Genomic DNA, 24,304 nt, shown 5'->3' on the forward strand with positions numbered 1-24,304 from the left:
CATGTTCCATCCCTTACTTATGCCAAAAAAAAAAAAAAAAGAAAAAATTCCCATCTTCCATAAAATCATCAAACTACACCTATAAAAAATCATTTCAGGCCCTTAATAAAGTTTACAACTTCAGTTACTTAATTATCATTCAATTGTTTATCAATTATAACATTAACAATAAGTCCATCTTCTTCAACCATTATTAAATTAAAAAAAAAAGAACCTTTAGGACCTTGATTCCCATCCATTCATAGTTAAATCAAACAAATTCAGTTATTACAGCATAATTATCATATTTATAATAGTCTTCCTTCATTGTTAAATAAAAAAAAACCCTTAAAGACCTTTTTAACCCATCAAATAACATTTAATGTCGTGTTTATATCTAACTCTAGCTTTCTTTCTATACCAAGTTAATTCCCATATTAGAGCGTTTCGATTATCAAACCTCAAGATTTGGTTACAAAACTTTCTAATCACTTCAAACTGAGCAAAATTTTCTTCTCTTTCTACCAATATCATCTGAATATTGATCTGGATATCAATCTTTGTTGTTTTTAGCAATTGAAGTGAGTCAATTACAATTAGTTGTTGATCATCAAAATTATCTGAGTAGCTTTGTATGAAATTAATTGGCTTGGTAGTTTCCACATTTACTCCCAGTATAAATTCACAATTAGATTGTAAACATAATATCTCTGACTCTTCAAATTGTATGTCTTGATATATAAAAGCCTGTTCAGGATTACTCAGTCCCTCTTCTATTATTCCTTGTTCCACAATTTTATTCATTTTTAAACAGTCAATATGAGGTTCTAATATGGTCCCTTCAGGGTATGGATAGCTTTCATCCACTACCACCATGTCCACTTGTTCAACCAAATCTTGAGAAGCAGTTGTAGCATTCAAGCAAAAATCCTCCTGTTTCTGTAATAAATCTTGTTGTTGTAATAAGTCCTGTTGTTGTTGCATCACTTGATCACATCTGTTTTGAAATTTAACATCAAACGCTTGAAACATCTCAATCATTACGGACACCAAGTTCTGCAGCTCTCTGGCAAGGGGCGGTGAAAGTGAAGAAGATAACGAGGGTGACAAGTAGAAAATTTCAGAAGTTAGTTGAGATGTCTCAGACATCAGGGATGTAATCGGTCTCAAAGTTAAAGGCACAGTTTTTCTCAGAACCATATTAGCAGTAAATTTAAGCAGTTCAGCCTAAGCAAANGACTCGGGAACTCAACTCCTACCTCGGGCAGCTCACCTATCCCCCTATGCCCAGGGGAAAGGTATCAAGCCGTTTGACAGCTGATGCAGGCTGTCAAAACGGCTTTTACGCAGAAACAGGCGGGAGCAGCAAACAGCTGCATCCAGCGAAGTCGCCTGCCACCGGAAGTCTCCTGCTCCCACCTTTTATCATCGGCTTTGAGTGCCTCTAACAGATCCCCCGCAACAGCAGTCTGGGAAACTAAAGGGGTCCAGGCCTCATCCACCTTGGGAATGTCCAGTGCGTCGGAAAGATCCATGGATGTACTGTACATCCTTTTATCTGTACTACTCACTGAGGGGAAAGAGGAAGGAGAAGCCCATTGTTTCTTGATCCCTTTCAAGAAAATTGAGGGACACGGAACATGGTGTTCCGTCGCCACTTTTTCGAAAAAAATTGGCCTGGGTGTGGATGTGGGGTCAGTCTGAGGTTGAGGGAACTGGTCAGTCCCTATGTTCGCCGTGGCGGTGGCTTTGCAAAGAATTGTGAGAAACAGGTTGGGATTGAATAATCCCCCCGAAGAAGATGGCTCAGGTGGGAGCTCCTCGTCCTCTAAGAAGGCAATCTCGGGTTGTTCCTCCTCATGAGGTGATGAGTAACCACTCCCTGAGGACTGGGCTGGAGAATCAGGCCCCTGAGTCACCAGGCACTCCATGGGGGGTCTAATGAGTGAGTGGACAAATTAGTGGCTTCCAGGTCATGTGGACGTGAGCGCTGTGTCAGAGCTCTGTCCACCACCTTGGCTAATAACGCCTCCAGACGCCCGTCTGAGAAGATGTCCCCTATGTCAGGACCCCTAAGTAAGGTGGTCATTGGAGGACCGACGGACTCAGGGGTGACGCCCGAAATGGCGGTTTGATTAACCGAGGCGGAGGGTAGAGTTGACGTTACCGGCATACCCGGGATGGACCATACTCCCTGACTAGAGGTCGATGGGCCCAATGGTAGCTCCATCTCGGTGGCCGCCATGCCATCCAAATCCATTTGGGCCTGCCTCTGTGCCCTGGAGAACTCCTTCTCCAGGGCCTGGTGCCTACGGCTGGCTTGCTTTTCCGCCAACTTGGAGGACTTCTTAAGCGTGTGCTTGGTCTTGGCTTTGCACTTGCCTGCCGCCTTCTGGCCAGAAGGAGGGTTGCAACCGAAACCGGGAGGTGGAGGAGTCATGCCTGTGGACTGGGGCAACGAGGGTCCTTCCATCCCATTTGAGCTATCTCAGAACAAGAAGCCGAGATAAAGCTCTGGCAGGCAAGTTGTTGGCGGAAGCGGTATTGGAGCAAATACTAGGACTGCTCCCCTGGTCACCCGACCAATAAAAATTCTCTCTGGACTATGGTCACGGTAGGTGAGGCAGAACCGAAGGCACGTTTGGAACCACTTGTTGGGCTCCTCCCGGAGGCCTTAGATGACCAGGCAATGTGCACCAGAAAAAATAAAGAGCCAAATTATCAGGACACCCTAGATGCTTGCGGAGGTCCGAATTAAATAATTTAAAATTCGATGGCGGCTACCAGGGTGAAGTGAAAGGTGAACACCCACCAGGCTGAATCCTACTCAGATCGCCCCTACTGCGATTGGCCTTGGAGGATCCTGCTAATAGGCCCCGTTAGGCCTTAAGTGCTGCTGACTAGCCTAAAATGGCCACCCCCTGTTGAGCGTGTGATAGGGTGAGTACCCCCCCACGCTGGGTCTGCTGCTTGTATCGGCTGTCTATGCAGCCGCTGAGGCCGTAGGGAGAGCGATTTTGTCGAGCTCGTGGAAATGGCGGCCGCGGCCCAATGCACCCTCAAAAGCACTGCTCGTGACCCTGTGGGTCAATGAAGTGCCCAGGGGAATTGCGATCTCAGCGCTAGCAGCAAACAAGTTGAAATTGAGAATTTGAGGCAAAAAAAGTCGGGCGCCAAAAATGCATCCAAAATGGCGGCCACAACTTTTTGGGAGGCTGAAACAGGCCTCCGAGAACCCTAACAATCTGCCAGAGACCCTGTGAGGCGATGTAGGGCCCAGGGGAATCGCTATCTTAGCGCTAGCCGCAAAAGCTGAAGTTAGAGAAGTTTTTTTGTGAACAATATCAGACGCCGAAAATGCAGCCAAAATGGCGGCCGCAACTTTTCAGGAGGCTGAAACAGGCCTCCGACAACCCTAACAATCTGCCAGAGACCCTGTGGGACGATGTAGGGCCCAGGGGAATCGCTATCTTAACGCTAGCCGCAAAAGCAGAAGTTAGAGAAGTTTTTTTGTGAAAAGGATCAGATGCCGAAAATGCAGCCAAAATGGTGGCCGCAACTTTTCGAGCGGCTAAAAGGGGCTCCAACAAGCCTGAAAAGGCCTGAGAGGAGTCAGGATCTTGCCTGTTCCCCTCAAAAACCCCTGAGGGGAAAACCTGGGCAGGTGGAGGAAAAGGTCAACAAGTAGTCTCTGTTGATCTTCCTACCTCCCCCCCCACGTTAATTGTAAAATTTGGGAGGAATGAAGGAAAGGAGATTCCACCCCCCCCCTCACCCCTCACTTCCCAAACAAGCTGTTATCAGCCTGAGGGAAGTTGCTCCAATCACTAATTTGAGTATTGGTTGAAATTTTTAGAAGTAGCCAATATTTTAGGGAGACTTCACCAATGGATTGTTTTTGTCCAACCTGATCTAGCAGAGAGCCAAGCCAAAACGAGTCATCAAGAGCGGAGACCAAGTTAAGACTGGATCCCTAGTATGAGGGGGCGTGACAAGTTTTGGATACTTTGTCTCAAGAGCAGGCAGACAAAGAAAACCCATTGGTGGAGTCTCCATCTCCTGTACTGGAGAACAATACATTCAAGGCCATTTCCTTTGCTCTCTACATAATCTGGCAAAAGTAGCAAAAATATTATCTCAGGTTGAATAGGCCAATCCTATGGTTGGAAATAATTGACAAATTTAATGAGTGTTCATACTTTCCACACATTACTGATTAATTATTTTCTTATTTCTTATGTGTAGGCTATGGTCCATGTGAATGCTGCATGGATAATCTTTGGTCTCTACAGTTTTTTTCATATTTGTAAACATTTTGACTTGCATCTCACCATGAATTTCCTTGAGTTGAAGTGTAGAACTCCTATCAAATGTTTGCTTTTACTTGTTGGAACAATATTCAGGAAGGAATTGGAATGAGAAAAGAGAGAGAGAATACCAGCATAGAAATTCCCAGAAATTTAGTATAGCTCAAATCTTATATACTTATTTTATTCAAAAGCCGTCCCCAAATTGGATTAAAATTCATCTTGCTAGTAGGCTATCCATTCATTTGCATTGCCCTGTTATAAATGCAAGGCATAATTCCCCTCTCTCTGTTGTAAAATAATGCATACCTTTATTTGAAATATGTTTGAAAATTTATAAACAGTTGACTTTATTAGATTATGCAAGGCTGAAAAAGATGGCAAATGAGTATGTAATCTGCAAAGCCATGTTTTAGAGGGCATTACTTTTTTTGTGACATTGAAGATGAAGGCGAAGCCAGTGGTGGAATTCAGCCAGTTCGTACCAGTTCGGACTGGTAGCTAATTTTTTGTTGCCCAGGCCCAGAACGGACTTCCAGAAGCAGTATCCACACAGAGAACTAGTTGTTCACATATCTGAATCCTACCACTGGGTGAAGCTAATTTATTACTTTGCCAGCCAAATAACACTGATAATTAGGGAGCTTATATGATTTGATCCAAGCAGATGACAAAACCTGAGCTGGAAGCTGGCTAGTTGCAACCTCCACCATAAAGGCTTCATTTTTAGTGGTATGCAGTGAGAGACACCGTGATGGTCATGAAAGCAGACAGCAGATTACATTCCAAGTTTCATTTGTGGAAGTGAAGGTCTAACATGCAATATGTCATGTCTGATTATTTAATTTTAAAGAAAAATGCTATTTCGTTGTTATGGTTGCTGCTCTGTGATTGTCAGCAATTCCCTTCATTTTCCATACATAAGTTTAAACTACTAAAGTAGTTTTGCATTAATCTGAGCCACTGTAAAAGAGCAGTTTTATCATTACACCAAAGGCTACTCTTGTAGTGCTGCTAACAAAGTATAAAAACTACTTTGAACTTCTTTTGGACGAGGTACTGTATGCTGTAAGTTTAACTGGCAGTCCTCACAGATGTTCCATAGCTAAGTAAAATGTCAAGAATACTGAAAAAAACCCAACTTTTGACTGGATAATTTTTGGAATAATATCTTAGTTCAGAATTTAGTAGAATAAATAAATTTAGAATTTATATGCTCAATATGAACTGGTGGTTGTGCCGTTGTTGTTTTTTTAACAACCTTGGTAGCATTATGACACAAATAAAATCCATTGCCCATTCTTTTTATTTCCTCTTCTAAAAGAAAGAATATCACATCATAATGATCAAAGAAGCAAGAAACGGAGGAGATTTAATGTAGCCCATTGCAGCACATAGTTCTCAGGAGGGGAAAAAAATCTTATTTCTGCTCTATAGCTTTAATACCATCAATTTGTCTTGGTAGAAATACAACTTTCCTGATTAATCTGCACAGTCAGTACACAGGGTTATTTTAATCAGAATGGTCTCCAAACCATTCATACTGATCCATTGTTGTTTCAGCTATATAGTGCCAGACATTTTGGTGATCAGTTGGAAATATTCTGTGTGATAAACTGTAGATGTAAAATGTACATTTTTTAAACTTTAATTTTTACATTACTTGAGGGGCTGTCACAGAAAAGGGGAGCATCTACCTTTTTTCCAAAGCACCTGAAGGCAGGACAAGCAGAAATGGGTGGAAGATCATTAAACAGAGATTCAACCTAGAACTATGTTCAGCCAAGAAATTGCCTGACAGTGAAAACAATCAGTGGTATAACTTGCCTTCTGGAGGTGTGGGTGCTCCATCTTTGGAGGTTTTCAAGAAGAGACTGGGCAGCCATTTGTCCTGAATTATATAGGGTCTCTTGATTTAGCAGGAGGTTGTTCTAAGAATCAACCATGTATCAAAATTAGCTGAACCATACTACTGCAAGGCAACTGGATTGTCTTTTACAGTTGTCACCATACTCTATGAGACCCTCAAGTCATCTTCTGTTTCTTTCTGTTGAATTTAAACTTTCTGGTATGAATGTTTCTACTGTCTGCTATATGACTACTATTCTTCTTATTGTTATATTACTTTGCTAGAGCAATATACATTGTACCGTGTAGTTTTTGTATGTTTTAAATCAGACTTCTCAGCATTGAAAGAAGAAAGCTGCCTTGTAAATGTTCCCAAAGGACCACAGACAATGCATATTCACAGTTAATTTATCTTAAGTGGGTATCTTATTCTTTCCTTCCATTTTTATGAGGAAAAAAATATTAGCATTAATGGCTGCCCCTATATGTCAATGCTCCCATATTCAGCAGAAGCCATCATGCATTCAGAACACATGAAAAGGTTTAGCATCATTCTAATTCTGCATCTGGGTGAGCTGCAAAAATATGGGTTATGGAATTGCCAGAAGTAAGTCTTCATCCTGGTTCATCCAAGCCGGGAATATTATCATTATTATTATTATTAAATAAGCAACATGGCGACTGCTTTGGGAAGATGGTTACAGTTTATTGCAGAAGCAGAAAGATGGTTCTTCAGGAAAGAGCAGAGGAGAGAAGAAGAGACTGAGCACATTGCCAGTAGCTTTTTATACCCTCTCTAGCTTTTTGTTTGGAAGTCTTCCTGTTCCTGTGGCATGAACTTTGAGGCTATTTCCTGACCTGAGCCCAGGTGTGCCTCTCTGGTATTACTTGATGGTAATGGTTAGTCCTATTATGTCCCAAAAGTCATCTGCTGCTTCCCTGATGATGGGGCTAATGACTCCTAGAGTTTGGGTGGGACATGCAGATTTTCCTTGAGTTCCTGGCTCCAAACTTCCTGATGGTTCCACATCTGCATTTGTATAAGGCTACCTACTGCTTTGGGCAAAGAGATGAGGCCAGGTTTGGTTTCTGCTTTTCATAAATCCTTTTGGTGAACAATATATTTTCCTGCCTTTTTAATATTTCCTTCTCTGGGGCTCTGACTTCCCACAGGTGCAATTATTTATTTATTTATTTATTTTATTTGTATTGAAATCTTCTGCATCCTGAACTTAATATAACCTTATTTGCATATTACCTTTTAAATATGGAAAAGTGAAGAATGACTCATGATCAGCTGCTATCTGGTAGTTCATCCTCCTGTTTTCAAACAAGTTAGATAGTTTGAACAGGACTGGAAATTGTGCTGGGAGACAGTATGTTCAAAACGAACACCCCCATATTTCTCTTAATGACTTATTTTTGACGCACACATGTTTTTTTTAAGCAGTACAAAAAATCCTTGCTGCATCATTTCTGTATAGTTGTCTCTTTCCTCTTTTGATCTGGTTTCTCAGATTGATCAGGATGAAGATGGACAAGAAACTGTTCGCACCCTATGTAGTCCACACTTTACTGTTGGTTTTCAGGGGATGACAGCAAGTGACCATTTGTGTCTCATGAAGTTATGATGCAAAAGCCACAAATAACACACTTGTACCAGACATCAGGACACACGTATCTATGGATTATGGAGTTTGAATTATGGTGATACCACAAATATCATTTTTATGGAATTTCAGCTTGCTGCAAGGATCTCTGGGAGTAACTACAGGTAGTCCTTGACTTATGACCAGTATCTTAGCAACCGTTCAAAGCTACAGTGAACTTCCCTGGGAGGTACTTTTGACCCAGTTTTGATGTTCAGAGACCTGCTGTCAGAAGTCCTTACCACACCCCTGGCTCCAACAGTCAACAATACTTCAGGTCAGCGGTGGGATTCAGCCAGTTCGCATCATTTCAGCAGAACTGGTAGCTAATTTTTTGTTGCCCAGGCCCAGAATGGACTTCCAGAAGCGGCATCCACACAGAGAACCAGTTATTCACATATTTTAATCCCACCACTGCTTCATGTACTCAGTAACTGTCTTGCACTTGTAGCCATTTGTAGCTATGGGCCAGTTTTTCCGAAAACTGGAAATAAATGCTGGTTTTCAGCAAGTCATGTGACCCCAGTCACATGATCACCTTTGTAATGGTTTCACTGAAAACCAGCATTTGCTTTCAGTTTTCGGCAAAATTGGCCCATAGTGAACCATTGTTAGTTTAATGACCATAGTATTCACTTAACCACTGCCAGAATAAAAGTCATAAAATGGGGCAATCCCGTAAGTCAGGCATGTCCACGGGCTGGATGCGTCACGGCGAAACCACGCTCACCCCATTGCCAGCAATGGGGAAAAAGTCCCGATATGTCACGTGATGTCACATGACGTCGCAAGTTTGACATGCCTGCCATAGGTGACCCAATTTATGACCATCATGACTTACAAATGTAATGGGCAGGTTCCAATGCAGTTATAACTTGAGGACTACGTGTACCACTAGCAAGCTCGTAGCAGCAACCGTGAAGAGTAAACGCAATAACACCAGTTATTGGGGATCTATAAAAATAAATATCTAAACCCATAGCATATTGTAGGAGCCAAGTATGAGACTAGGTTGTTAGGAGAAAGGTATCAGGGGATAGCAGAAGAAAGAAGGAATAGAGAATGGGATATTTTGGAAAGCATACAATCTATTCACAATTAATATGCACAAAATTAAGGCCAAAATCTGTTTATTTGAATTTATTCCTTTTATCAGGCAAAGTGATCTGTCCTGCACTGCAGAATTGTTAATTGGAGATATTGAATGATCAAAGAATGAAGTACGCATCTAACTTTAGCCCAATTCAGTTTTATTATTAAAAATATTAATATTTTGTAAAAGTTTCCTACTCACATAGAATTACTTAAATAGCAATAGAGCCTTTCCCTTTGAGCATGGTGGATTTCTACAGAAGTCAAAACTCTTTCTCATATTAATCAGCATACATCTTTCCTAGGCTAGGACTCATCCAGCTGCTACTTATACTGTTAACCTTTTACAGTTTTCAGCAAATTCTTTAGCTTCTAATCTCCATTCTTTTGGAGATTTTGCTGTTCCTGTTACTCTTTATTGATAGCCTTTCTAGCTGTCTGAGTTTCATATTTCCCATTGACCTAATTTCTCTATAGTTGCTTTGCATGAAACTTTACGAACATTCACTTTTTCGTTTCCCCCCTCATATTATTTTCTAATAAATCTTCATTCATGCATTTACCTTCTATGCATTTGCTAGGAATAATTATCAATGCAAATAACATCCATCGATATGGATATACTGGTAGTAATGATCAATAAATATCTGCAATTACAGAAATTAGAATAAAACATGTAGCTAGCAGGTATTAAACCAAATTCTAAACAGGAACAATTCAGATTGAAGGACTTTGGTTAAGTCAGGTACTCTTGAACACAACTACTTTGACACTTTCATTACAGTGTAAATTAGGGGTCAACAGCCTTCCTAGGCAATAAAATCATCTCCTTCCATGGTTCTATCTGCTGTTTTATACATTCAAATCCATGCTGTGCTCTAAAGTCTTTAGAAAACATTGCAGCTGGTTTTCTGTACAATGTAGAAAGGCAGCCTGCTGCTTTGTCATTATGTTCTCTCTCTCTCTCTCTCTCTCTCTCTCTCTCTCTCTCTCTCTCTCTCTCTCTCTCTCTCTCTCTCTCTCTCTCTCTCTCTCTCTCTCTCTCCCCCCCTCCTTCTCCCTCTCTCTCTCTTCTCCTCCCCCTTTTTTGGCTGATTGAATTTTGCTTGCCTGAAGGGATGCAAAGTCACTGGTTACTTATTTATTATTTGCAAATAATCAGAAAAAATATCAAAACTCACCATTAACAATAAGCCTTTCTGCTTATAACTTGAAAAGCACTAATACAATATTGCAAGGAAGATCAGATAGAACTCAATTATTAAAAGAAGAAGAAAAATCAAAGCAGTTGTCAAAATGTGTAGGAACCACTCCTGAAGGATAGACGGTCACAGGAATGAGCCTGCCTCTTGTTTCAAATAGCAATAGTATTTAGACCTATATACTGCTTCATAGTGTTTTACAGCCCTCTCTAAGCAGTTTACAATCTGGGTCCTCATTTTTACCAACCTCAGAAAGATGGAAGGCTGAGTCAACCTTGAGCTGTTAAGAATCGAACTTCTGGCAGTTGGCAGAATTATCCTGCAATACTGCATTCTAAGCACTGCACAACCATGGCTCTTACCTGGGGATTTTTCCTTCATTCTGCAGCAGTAGGAAAACCTATGCCGACTATGTTGCTGAAAATGCCCAGAGGAGCTCATCTACCATCTTAAATTTCTCATGACAAGAGGTGGCCAATATATACCTGCAGCACTCAAATTATTCAAAGCCAAGTCAATAGCCCCGCCTCCAATTTTGCTCCATTAGAATTTGTACAATCTAATTTTCTAATATCACCTCCCTCAAGCCCCAGGTATATTTCCAATGCTTCTCTGAGCCTAGAAACAGACCTTATGAAAGTAGAAGCTAGAGTGTGGGTGACTATCCTCAATTACTGGCTCAGACTATCATTTCCCTCCCCCCACTTGGTCATGCCTAATCAATTTTGAGTAATAATTTCCAATCCACATGGGAAAAGGTGATGGCGACCAAAATCTCATTCTTGGTCTTCTCTCCAGGTCTTCTACTGGACATGGGGTAAATGAGGCCAAAGAACTTATTGTACAATGTGTAGCAGGCACAGAGAGTCAATTGGGTCTACCTAGGACCCCACCCTTCAAGTCAGTGAACCCAACAGATACTCTGCCTCCCTCATGGCATACTTAATTAAACTTGAAGTACCTGAACCCCAGATGGTCTTTACTCTGACATGACGTCATGCCCTCCCTTCAGCAATCCTTGACGGCCAATACAGGAAGATTACTTACCCACGAAGACAATGCCCCTGTAACTCTGGACACACAGAAACAACAGAGCATATGCTTCTCCAGTGCCTGTATTACAGAGACATCTGTTCTAGCCTCATTTCACTATTACTGCACAAATACCTAAGGTGCACAGGGCAATTCTACACCTCCTTGCTGTTTTAAGATATCAACCCTTCTACGACATACAGTGTTGTCAGGTCCTGTGCTGCAGCACTTAAAATTTACCAGATGATGACCTGTGCTATAAAATAGTGTAAATGAGCATCTCATTTGCCAAACTAAAATGTTCTGTAATTTGATAGATACAGCCTTCCACATAGTAACCTTCATGTTCCTCCTACAGTGATCTAATGCTCCTATCCTCCCTTTTAGATTCTTTTAGACTCTTTTTCATATATTCTATTTTTAATACATCTTCTAGCATTTTATATTTTTTATACTTTTATACCTTGTAATTAACTGTACCCCACCCTCCTTATGCTGGTTCATGAGCATAATAAAGATCTGAGTGCTTGCTTGCTTGATTGATTGATTGATCGATCAGTACAACTTGGAAAAAAGCTAGCACTAGGACTGGGGAAAAATATTTGACTGAAAGCAAAGCTCTGAACAATCTCATAATTACAGTGTGGCATTCCAAGAAACAGTTCAGAAAAATAAAACAATGTCACAGAGCATAACATTCTCCTAGCATGCAGAGATCACCAGAAATTGCTTTGGGCAACAGACCAAACCAGCATGGGAAAGTATTGTTCAGGTGTCGGTTGCAACCAATAATTCCAAGTAATGACTGCTAATCAAACATAGGAAGAATGGGCTGACCTCTGTCTACTCCCTTGATTATACAGTGAATTTCTCTCAAAGGCAACTGACAAGGAAACTGATTCTTTATTCTCCTTTTTTCTTTTTTTTCTTTTTTAACATTTTTCATAATCAATCTTTTACAACAATATACTGTTTTATTTTGATTGCTATGGTTTAATCACACCCTTTTAATCATATAACCCATGCCCTATACCTGTAAGTATTCATTCTCCACCCATGGGAGTCACTTCCTGATTAGCTATTTGCAAAATAATCACATTCCCATCTGTGGCTTTTCCCTACAGAATCCTTTAGTAATGGGAATCAGACACATCCTTCTGATGAAGTACAGATGGTTTACCATAGAAATGGAACAGCAAAAGCAAATCTACAGTAAAAATGACAATCCTCTCTAAAGAGTTGGGTAAATTAGAATAAGTATATGATTGGATATGTGAGCAAGCATTTCAGAATAACAGAATAACATAGATGGAAGGGACCTTAGAGGTCTTCTAGTCGAACCCCCTACTAGAAGGCAGAAAAGCCTATACCATTTCAGACAAATGGTGGTCCAATCTCTTCCCCAGGGTTTGAACACACACAACTTCTGGAGGCAAGTTGTTCCACTGATTAATTGTCCTGTCAGGAAGTTTCTCCTTAGTTCTAGGTTGCTTCTCTCCTTGATTAGTTTCCATCCATTGTTTCTTGTCTGCCTTCAGGTGCTTTGGAGAATAGCTTGACTCCCTGTTCTTTATGGCAACCCCTTAGATCAGGGCCGGTTTCATCATACCGGAACCACGCCCACCCCATTGCCGGCAATGGCAAAAAAGCTCCGATACGTTGCGCGACGTCACATGACGTTGCGAGTTTGACATGCCTGCCTTAGATATTGGAACACTGCTATCATGTCACTCCTAGTCCTTCTCTTCCTTAAAGTAGACATACCCAATTCCAGCAACTATTCTTCATATGGTTTAGCCTCTAGTTCCCTAATTTCATTGTATACAACAACATAAATCATGTTTAGTGAAGTGATGATTGTGAAGTAATAGGGATGGTGCTACAAACACAAGAATGCATTAGAGCAGTGGTTTTCAACCTTTTCTTCACCACGGATCCCTTTAAATACCTTCTGTGACCATGGATCATGGTCATGCCCCCCCCAAGGCTTAATTCAAGATTTAAATCATAACATTTCTTCAAGCCTTTGAAGACCCCCTGTAATGACATTGTGACCCCCTTCAGTGAGAACCACTGTATTAGAGAATACATAGGCCAGACATGTCAAACTTGCGATGTCACATAATGTCGCGAGAAGTATCGGGACTGTTTTGCCATTGCCAGCAATGGGGTGGGCGTGGCTTCTGGATGACACGTCCAGCCCACAGACCGGCAGTTTGATACCCCTGACATAGGCTATGTCATCTTTCAACTTGTTACTGTATTTTCTAATGTTATCCTCTTCTCAATGTTATCTTCTAACTTACACTAGGATGTTAAGATATGCATTTTTTTGAAGAGAAAGTAAAATTGCACAAACATGAAGAATCAGATGTTTTCCTGGGTGCTATGCATAAGGATAATCTAATAGACTGTGAAAATGGATTGGACAGGACAAAGCTCCAGTTGAGCTCAGGGAAAACATACATGAATGATATCAAACTACTGTACCAGCAAATGTGCCCACCTTATGAGCTTACTCATGTAGGGAACAACTCAGCTTTAATACACCAGGGGGCAAGAGGGGAAAGCAAACAACATTTAATGAATTTCCACTGTTTTTACTATAGAATGTATTCCAAAGTAATCATGGGGAAGTTGAGATAGTCCTTTATTGCAAAGGAGTCCTAATGCAACCCAAATCTCAGTCCCATAGCTTTTGGGAGACTCTTACTATGCTTATGCCACTCCTTTAGAACAGAGGTCCCCAACCTTTTGAGCACTAGGGACCAGTTACATCAGTGGTTCTCAACCTGTGGGTTGGGACCCCATTTGGGGTCGATCGACCATTTCACGGGGGTCGCCAAGCAAGGCTGTCCGCCATTTTTTCCCCCTTTTCCGGCGGGTGCCTTACCTCCCTTGGGCTGGGCCAGCTGGTGGTCGGCCTGCTCCGTCTCTGCCGCTTGCCAGCTACGCCTCGGCCAGCGCAGGGGGCGGAACCACGCATGTGCAGCGCTCCCGGCCAGGGAAAGTCCTTGACTTATGACCGGTTGGGTAGTCCTCGACTTACGACCGGTTTAGTCCTCGACTTACGACCGGTTTAGTTCTCGACTTATGCCCGATTGGGGTCGTGGCATTAAAAAGGTTGAGAACCACTGAGTTACATGGACAGAGCTTTTTCCGTGGACCAGAGGGGGCGTGGTTTTGTGTGCTGCATGCATCCTGCAGATAGGGCTTTGCTTGTTTGTGCGGATTGGTTGCTGGCATGCCATGGCCTGGTCCGCTGCTTTAGAACTTCTTCCCCCTGTAGGAGACATTCTACAAAATGTCACTACAAACTTTAGAACAAGGATCCCATCATTAAATATAGATGGAACATTCATGATCATAGTTGACAAGTTAAGAGGTTTGGTAAAGTCTATTTTTAGATCAGAATCAACACATCAAGAAAAGCTATTCTGTCTTTTTCATCACTTCGATAATTATCATTTACACCATTCTTAGCATTCAATTTAGTCTTCCAGTGGCTGCCTTGATTTTGGTATATTAAGGAAGCTTGATTTAACTGTCATAATAAAAGCAAGTCTTTGAGGTGATAAAATGCACTAGGGAACCACATTAAAAATGCACCAGAATTACAGTGACAACTTTAATAGAATAAAGTTCTTAATTAACTCATCTGTGCTAGACATTTTTAGTTTCTTTGCCAATTTACACACTATGCTTCTGTTTAATTTTGTTTTAGAACTGGTGGAATAAACATAGACAAACCAGCCAATCAGTAAATAGAGGCACATTTAAAATAAAACCTTATGAGCAAATTCCAAAGGAATCTTAATTCTCATTCTGCATAGAAATTTTGTATGAAAATAAATTATGCTTGAAATGCACATTATATTTATATCTATTATGAAACTGTAATAAAAACCCATATTTTGCTACAGTCATTGCAGTGCAATTTTATCTCATATAGTATATCTTCCCATGCTAGAAATACAGCACGGTTATGGCAAATTAAGGATAAACAGTTTTTCTCTCCCTCTTTCATTTCATTGTTCGGTAAGGTTTTTTTTTTCCTGTCCTGTGTTTCAGTCTTTCAAAATTCTTCAATTAGGAGTAATTAATCTAAACAATTCGGGAGATAATAAGTGAGGCTACCTGACACAGTAATAATACTTGTTTTTTACAGTATATAGAATAGTAGTTGATATGAACTGAATATTAATCTGGTGGTTAATATAGCTGCAAAAAACACAGCTGCAAATTAATGTGCATCAAGAGAAGTCTTAATTTCTAAATGTTGTAAAATAATCATTTCCATTTTATTTTGTTTTGGTCAGATTTCACTTTGAGCACTCTTCCCAAATCAGATTTTGGGAAGAATTATTAGAAACCGGAATAGATGCAGAGAAGAGCACCAAAGGTTCTTTAGAGGATTAGAATCTGGGCCCTCTAAAGAACTATGAGTACATTTGGTTGTGCGAAAAACAATTGAGAAAAGATATGGTAGTCCTTTTTAAGTACTTAAAAGCATACCACACCAAAGTCAGGGCCAGTTCTCTTTTTTTCAGTGCACAGAATAATAGATTAAGTTTCAGAAAGGCTAAAAAGGTAGTTCAACCATAGGATCAATTCCCCTGAGAGGTGAGCACCTCACTGGATATACTGAAACAAAATCTGAAAGGCTTTCAGTTGTGGATTCTTTAAATTGGATTCCTATGCTTAGTAGACATTGTTGTAAAAAAGCCAAGTTAGTCCATGATAGCAAAAAAAAAAAAAAAAAAAAAAAATCAAAAGTGTCTGATAGCATCTTTTCTGATTGATTGATTGATTGATTGATTGATTGATCCATCCATCCATTAATTCATTATGTACTATCAAGTTAGTGTCAACTCTTAACAACTACATAGATATTGTTCATGACAATCTGTCTCTAACATAATCCTTCAGATCTTCCAACAATGCACTTGTTGCCACTGAGTCCACCTATCTAGTCATCTTCTTCTTCAAAGAGCTTCTTCTTCAGAGAGATTCTCCAGAGAGCTACACTTTCACATAATGTATCCAAAGTAGGATAATTTGTGCTTTGAGTGAGAACTTTGGGTTGATTTTTTTTTTTTGATGATCCATTTGTTTGTCCTCTTGGCTGTCCATGTATTCTCAAAAGTCTTATTCAATACCAAAATTCTAAAATATCAATATTCTTTCTATTCTGATTCTTTAAAGTTCAACCTTCACTTCCATAAAGTGCTACATGGAATTTTTACAATTAGTATTTTTTATTAAAAGACATAATCTTTGCTAGCCAGAAAATTAGCTACAGAGCTCTTCCTAGCACTGTGTAGAGGAGTTGGACTCAATAATCTAAATTACCCCTTTTCATGTATCCCTAAATATATTGCATCCAGTTTTGGTCACCACCATGTAAAAAAGATGTTGAGACTCTAGAAAGAGTACAGAGAAGAGCTACAAAGATGATTAGAGGACTGGAGGCTAAAACATATAAGGAACGGTTGCTAGAATTGGATATGTCTAGTTTAATGAAGAGAAGGGCGAGGGGGGACATGATAGCAGTGTTCCAATATCTCAGGGGCTGCCACAAAGAACAGGGAGTCAAGTTATTCTCCAAAGCACCTGAAGGCAGGATAAGAAGCAACAGATGGAAACTAACCAAGGAGAGAAGCAACCTAGAACTAAGAGAAACTTCCTGACAGTTAGAACAATTAACCAGTGGAACAACCTTCCTCCAGAAGTGGTGAATGCTCCAACACTGGAAGTTTTTAAGAAGAGACTGGACAGCCATTTGTCTGAAATGGTATAGGGTTTCCTGCCTGAGCAGGGGGTTGGACTAGATGACCTCCAAGGTCCCTTCCAACTTTGTTGTTGTTGTTGTTGTTTTTGTTATTATTATTATTATTATTATTATTATTATTATTATTATTATTATTATTATTATTATTATTATTCATTAGACGTGAACCTCAGTCAACTGAACATTGAAATGACTGGCGCTGATGGTTGATACGGGTTGCTATCAGCATCCTAGGTATCAACCAGGTACCTCCTTAAAATGTAAGATGTTCCGAGTAGTGCAGTTTTTTGTAGCATTGCTGGAGTTATTGCAGGAAGCTGCAGTTTCTTGAAATATTTTGCAAACTTTTTGGACATAGTTCCCAGTAACCCAACGACAATGGGTATCACTGTTACACTTTTCATCCATAATCGTGCAGTTTCGATGGCCAGATTGCGATATTTCATAATTTTTTCCAGTTCTTTTTCTTCGACTCTGGCATTTCCATCATCATCATCATCATCATCATCATCATCATCATCATCATCATCACCATCATTATTATTATTATTATTGTTATTATTATTGCATTAGGGTTCCATTGACATTCCACAGTCAAATGTATCCTTGCAAGAAAAAGTTTCCAAATAAAGCAAATACTTATTTATTCTAAGTAAGGATTAAAAAGTGATGATGTTTGATCTTACAGAACATTTAACTTGAAATAGAAAACAAATTGCCTTGTTTGGGAGAAAGGATTGCATGGGAGGATGGAAATTATATATAGCAAGTATATTTTATAGGTTGTATCTTCCATTAATAGAAGATTCTGGTACAGAAGAAACATAGGTCAGTGGAAGGAGAGGGGCAGGATTTTCAGTTCCTAAGAATGTTGGGGACCACAGAAATCGGCTCAAATGCTTTTGAAAAACTTAGAAACAGCATGGGAAATGAAGAGGTTTCTGGGAGATAGGCAGCATATAAGTTATCATTATGGTTGGTCACACAATCAGCCAGGTATTTAGACTGGATTTGCCATTTTTGTCTATCTACTGAGTCCTTCCCAAGGACTGGGAATAGTCAGATGATGTTATTTGATGCTGTTAAAGGTATTAGATGTAAGCCATTTCAAATAAAGCTGCTTTTGCAATTGATTGAGGATGGTTTTCAATGCCAACAGTGTTCAAGTGGTGCTCCAGACATTTTGGGATTGCACTCAGGGCATGTGTTATTATTGGTGCCATCTTTGCTTTCCCCCCTCCTCGCAGTCATTCTACTTCTATTTGCAGGTCTTTATATTTTGTGATTTTCTCCAGCTTTTTCTCTTCTATTCTGCTGTCTCCAGGTACTTCAGTGCTCAAATGACTGTTGGCACACTGGGTGCTATACCAAAAAATATTGGATGGTACTTAGAAAATCATTGTACATATAGATTTACATGGCTGCCCAACTCAAACTATATGACTCTGGATGGTATACAATATGCGGAGGTTTCATTTGTGTGTACTTCATTTACTATAGTAAAATTTTATTCACTCCTTAGAAAAGGTTTGTATATGACTCAAACCAGTTAAACCATTTAACTGTAGTAAAATCATATATAGGGAAAAAAAAGCCAAGAGTTGGGTTCCTTGAATGGATACAAAACAGATTGCTGCCCTTTTTTAGAGTATGAACAGGATCGTTTGAAAGGAGGCAGTATATGGATACAACAAAGCCTAATATTTATTGAATTAAATGATACTATCTAGCAATATAGAATCTTGATAGTATGAAGGAATGCAGGGTTGCCATTGTAAGGCCATCCTATTTTTTTTTAATTAAAGGTGTTCCCATGTAGAAGCCACACTAAGGTTTACAATTTTTAAAAACTTCCCTATGTAATGTAACAAACTAAATGTATATAACCTGTAACCTTGGGGCTCTTCTGCAGTTGTTTGGTGGGGACCCCATTGTTCACTGTCATCTATGCATTCCAGTAAAACATACTTGGTTGCATCAATCTCCAATCTTTTTATTCCTAATTTAAAATAAGCAATTTTCTCACAACAAAAACTATAAACTGAGTTCATCATTTTCTGAGAAAAGAGGGCAGGTTTTTTTTCTTCTTCTATCAATCTTATACCAGTGAATACAACTGGCTGTGTTACTAACTTAATACAGAATATAGAAAATATAGCAGTAACAAAGTAGTGCACTCTTAGAATGCTATAGTACATTAAGTTTACTTCATCAGATGACATGGAAACAAAAGATTTGAGGAGGATAATTGTGCATCAGCAATACACTTAAAAGTGCCTAGCAAAGAAAGTCGGGGTAAACATGTCCCCATCCAATCTTATTTCTTTGGTCTATATCGCTTAAGTCAGGTACTCTTGAACATACAGTAACTAACTTGACAGTTTCATTATAGTGTAAATTAGGGTCAACAACCTTTTCAGACAGTGGGCACAATTTTGTGTGATGGCGTGGGCATCAAAAATATAAAAACAGAAGGAAAAAAAATCAGTACTTTCTGTGGAGATTTATTGTAGGAATCCAGATTAAAGGTTCCTTGACAAATGGCTGTCCAGCCTAGGTTTGAAGGGGAACTTATCATCTCACTGGGTGATTGGTGACTGATTCTACCATTAGAAGTGCTCCTGTAGCATTTAACTGGAATTTGACTCCCCTTAGTCCATGTCATGTACTCTTATGTTAGACGATTTATTCAGTGACTTCTTCCTGAGGAGCTCTAACATCTCCACCCCATAGCCAGTTAATCTCAAGGTAGAACACACCAGTTACCTCAAACATTCCCAATGGGACTCAATTCCTAATCTCCTCATTATTCTCCTCAGCTTTCTTTATACCTGTTCCAGTTTCTCTGAATCTTTCTGTCCCTACCTCTAATTTATTTGAATCAAATGCAACCACCAATTGATATATGCTTTCTTCTCCCCCACTCTCCTTTGTCCTTCTCTTGTCCTTCCCCTTCTTCTTTTGTGCCACTACTTTTTATAAGCCATCTGACATTTTGTGATGTGCGCTCCACAGTGATGGTGTTCTACAGTTACTTTTTTGATAATGGCATTGTTCTATTCTAAAGCCCTCAAGAATACCACCTTGTTTTGCCAGGATAACCATGTGAAGGAAATCTTGCTGCATTTTTATGCTTTGGTTGCCCGGTTCTGGGACATTTCAGGTTAAATGTTTTTGTGTCTCTGCTACCTGTAAGTATAGCCAGGGAGAGAGAGTGCTGGGAATATAAATGACTAGGCCAATTCAGAAGCAATTGGATCTGTCTGCCAAAGAGACTTGAGCCACAGGGAAAAGTAGTAACTATAAAATCGGGCAATTTTCACAATATTGTTTGGGGAAATAGATTTTTGCTATACTCCTTCCTCTCTTTTTTATGGATCACTCTGATGCTTTAACACCATACGTTGAGCAGAGTCTCAACAGCAAAATGTCACAGTTAATCTTAGATCTTTGTAGTGTTATTAATATGCCTTATGTTATAGTCCAAATGTTTCCTGGTTGCGACAGGCAAGACATTAGAATAAAACCCAATATATTGTTAGGTAGAAATGACGACAAAATTCAACAAACAGACACTTCGCTCAGAATAAATTATTGGATTTTTTTTAAAAAAACGTGATTGTGGCAGAATGTTGCCTTTACAGTATACAGAGACACTTCAAGTACTATACCATCCAATATTAGATTAATATATTGAGGTTTTCTAAAAGTAGTTTCAGGGGTGATTAATCATTTATTTTGCATTTATGTTAATTTAATGCCACTCTTCTCAGAAGGGCATAAATGATTTTGCCCCATCCATTTTTTTAGAGCTTCTCCATATCCCTCTGTGAACACCCTCAAACTCCTAGAGGCATTCTCAGAATAGCCACCAATTTAATATACTAAAGCCACTGTGCAGACAGCCTGAGTTAACCTGCATTTCCACCATCTCAGCCATAAATCATCACAGAAATCATCCTCCAGTCTCCACTCTCAAAATTTATGTTTCTGGCTCTGTTTGTAGCAAGAAAAACAAAGAAAGTAGTCTGAATTTAAAAAGCCAGAAGCAATACAAGCAATGGAAGCAGGGAGAGTCATGGAAATGGGAAGTAACATTGTAGTGAGGTCCCATCAATAGGAAGGTGATTGACCCTGAGCCCCCATTGTGGCTCAAGTGTCTCCAAGTAAACAATGGAAGGTTTGTGATTTGAGGTTGTGGGTTTCTATCTCAGAAGAAAACCTCAGATAAAGGCTTTTTTTTTTCCCCGAAGGAAAGTGCTCTTCTGTTCAAAGGAACGTCTTGAGATAGTTAGCACTGAGGGTTGTGATTGCCCCAATACAAGCCAACGAGTTGGGTCTGGAACCAGGATTTTACTGGTCGAACACATGAAATTAATAAGAATTCATACTAGTTTGTGGTTTAAAATAATAAACACAAAATTAATAAAAATAAGATTATAAATACTACTGTGATATGTTTTTTGAGCACCTGTTCCCTTGCACTAAATAAACTACTGTAGTTAGATTCTATGTTCAAAAAGCTTTTTTTTTTTTTTACAATTGCAGTATTCCACTAGCATGTTATTTTTCTTCAAAACAATTTGCAAAGGTGGGAAATGGAGTTGGTACATTTCTTATCAAGGGACTGGCTTCTTTATTTGCAGGGTACTCAGGGAACAGACAGCTGTTTCAAAGACTTTTCAGTCTGAGTCTAGATGAAAGAGAAGCAAAGCAAAACAAGGAGCTAAAATTCCACATTTTTAGTTGAGGCATACTGATAGAATACAATACTTTTCACTCTGTTAATGCATATTACATTCTAGGAAAATATGTATAATATTTTCTAAATCTATATCTATGGATATATGAAAATGTTATCCTCTCTTTTTAAAATTCATTCCCTCTCACTCTCTTTGCTGGGCTGATGTAGAAATGACTTATGTAAGTATGGAATAGATCAGTGGTGGCGAACCTATGGCATGCATGCCAAAGGCGGCACTCGGAGCCCTCTCTGTGGGCACATGCACCGTTGCCCCAATCCTGCCTCCCTCTGCCTCCCCTCCTCCCCAGCAGCCACCCCAGAGGAGAGTCGCCCCTGTGCGTGGCCCGCACGGAGCAGCGCAGCCAAGCACATGGCAACTGGGCAGCAGGAACAAAACTCCACCCTCATGCCCCATCGCGTGCAGTTGATGCTGTGGGGCATGGGTGAAGGGTGTGGCCGCCATGGCACTGCTGGGCCCCTGGGTGATCTGCTGCGGTGGGCCGTGGGGACGGTAGGTGGCCCTGCGGGCAGGCGGGGAAGGGCAGAGTGGGGATGGAGTGGGAGTGGGATGGGCAAGGGGGGCAGAGCAGGGGTGGGCCAGGGGCAGTGCAGTTTTGGGGCACTCGGTCTCTAAAAGGTTCGCCATCACTGGAATAGATCTATCATTCCAAAGGATGTTAGTTATTGCATGCAAAGGGTTAACTTTTCTGGAGCCAGTAATCGCTGAACAGAATTTTATATTGAGAATGTTTCCTTTGCACTATACATCAGTTTGATTTTCATGAAAATCCATATTTTCTTCTTTGAAAGCACAGTACCTTCTCATTTTGCAATTTCATGTCAGGAAAAGTTTCTAAAGAGATATAGTTCAAGTGTTACCATTCAGCATGGAGCTCCCTCCCAGGTAGAGTAGACAACTGATTTCCCTGTGATGGAAAATGACCTAATTTTGCTGGGATATATAATCTGTCACAAGAGGAGACTTGAAAACAAACCACCTAGAAACAATATCTGAGCTTCTAAATGACATGGAAGAGATCAGATTCTCTTGAGGGGTCCTGGACTCCCCTCTTTATTATTTTATGATGGTGGATACAATGGACCAAATCCATGCTGTGGACTTTCCACAAGGGCATCCAAGCAGTGGGTAAAACCAAAGGTAGAAGACATAAAATGCAGTCAGATACTTAGAATATTTTTCCCCCAGATTTTATGAGGCATCCACCAAGGACTCAGATGGGATAAAATCTGAGAAATGTAATAAAAACTTAATTCTGAAGTCCAATTATTTGTACTGATTTTTTTTTAGTTTCCTAAGTGTTTTCTTTTTGTTTCTGATGAATTCTAAGCTAACTGAGGAGTAATCAGACACAGTCAATTGATTGAACTATAAAAATCCAAAAATCTTCCTGTAGAGGCATGTAAAAAGTTTAGAGCCATACCCCCTGTACCTAATTAGGCCAAAGTCCATTTTTCATTCTTTTCTTTTCAAGTCAATCTTTAACTACTTTTTTCTCCCAGTTTTCTTTCTTATTTTTTTTCCTGATTTACAGATTTTAGCATATTGTCTTCTTTTTTTTCTGTTAACAGGTGATCTCTGCATTGCCCAGTCATTGAAAATCCCACAGGATCGCAAAAACAAGACCTACGAATTTGATAAAATTATCAAGCTGCTTCTAGATACACCCAGAGCCAGGGCTATCATTGTCTTTGCCTACGATGAGGATATAAAGTAAGGATGCCTGGAGAAATTAACTTGTTTACATGTAATTAATTCAAGCAAGATGGTTTAGAACATATGAGAACCTACCTTTATACAGATGTACATGAATACATAGAGAAGGGAGTCTGAGCTGAAAAATAGTTATAGCACAATTTGTGGCTTGGGTTGCCTGAATACATATTTTATGGTATCCACATTCTTAGGCTTAAGTCATCATCTGAGCAATAAATGAGGTGATAAGCATGTTCTTGGGTAGTATAATTTCAGATTAAAGGAGCAGGATTTATGGACGGATATATTTTTTTCCGGGTAGAAGAAAAACTCCCTGAATAACATTCTAGCAAGCTGGCAGAGAATATCAGGAAGAAACTTTCCCATGACAGCAAGTACAATATGTTTGGTTACATAAAACCTCAGCTGCTGTAGTAATGGTAAAACCTAGAAATCATTTCCAAATATCTTCTATGTGAGCTTGGTTACAATATGTTTTGTGTGCAACAAATGCTGCTGTAAAAAAAAAAAAAACCAACACTATCTCAAATCAATTGCTTACGTTCTAGACAGATTTCTCTTTCCACGCTGACTTTTGAAGCTCATTATTCTGCACTTTGAAGTCTGCCTCCTCTCATCTGTTAAAGCAAGAAAGAAATCAGAAGCTTGGGAAGCTGAATTGGGTGGATGGATGATGAAGTCACTGGCCTTGTGATTCTGTCTCTTCCACCATAGCTCTAGAGCAGGCATCAGGAACCATCCTTGGTGGTAATTCAATTTTGGGGAAAATAAGTTTGCAACAAGGCTAAGCTACAAGGCAAAATGTTTTGATTAGGTATGCTAGTTATTGGACATTAAGATTTGAAGGACCAAACCTGCAAAACATTTGAAGAATTCTATGCAGATTCATAAATATAGATTTTATAAACCTAAACTGGTTTAATAA

General features: G+C 39.7%; 1 protein-coding gene across 1 annotated transcript in view; it reads left to right on the forward strand.

Annotated features, from left to right (window-relative positions):
* LOC107286670 (metabotropic glutamate receptor 7) overlaps window positions 1–24,304 on the forward strand; it is a 284,502-nt gene that overhangs the window by 43,467 nt on the left and 216,731 nt on the right. The window contains exon 2 of the mRNA XM_029283983.1: window positions 23,235–23,376. Coding sequence (XP_029139816.1) covers window positions 23,235–23,376 — 142 coding nt within the window. The remainder of the gene's footprint in view (window positions 1–23,234; window positions 23,377–24,304) is intronic.

Source organism: Protobothrops mucrosquamatus, unplaced genomic scaffold (assembly GCF_001527695.2).
Source record: "Protobothrops mucrosquamatus isolate PMUCROS unplaced genomic scaffold, P.Mucros_1.0 scaffold307, whole genome shotgun sequence".
NCBI lineage: Eukaryota > Metazoa > Chordata > Lepidosauria > Squamata > Viperidae > Protobothrops > Protobothrops mucrosquamatus.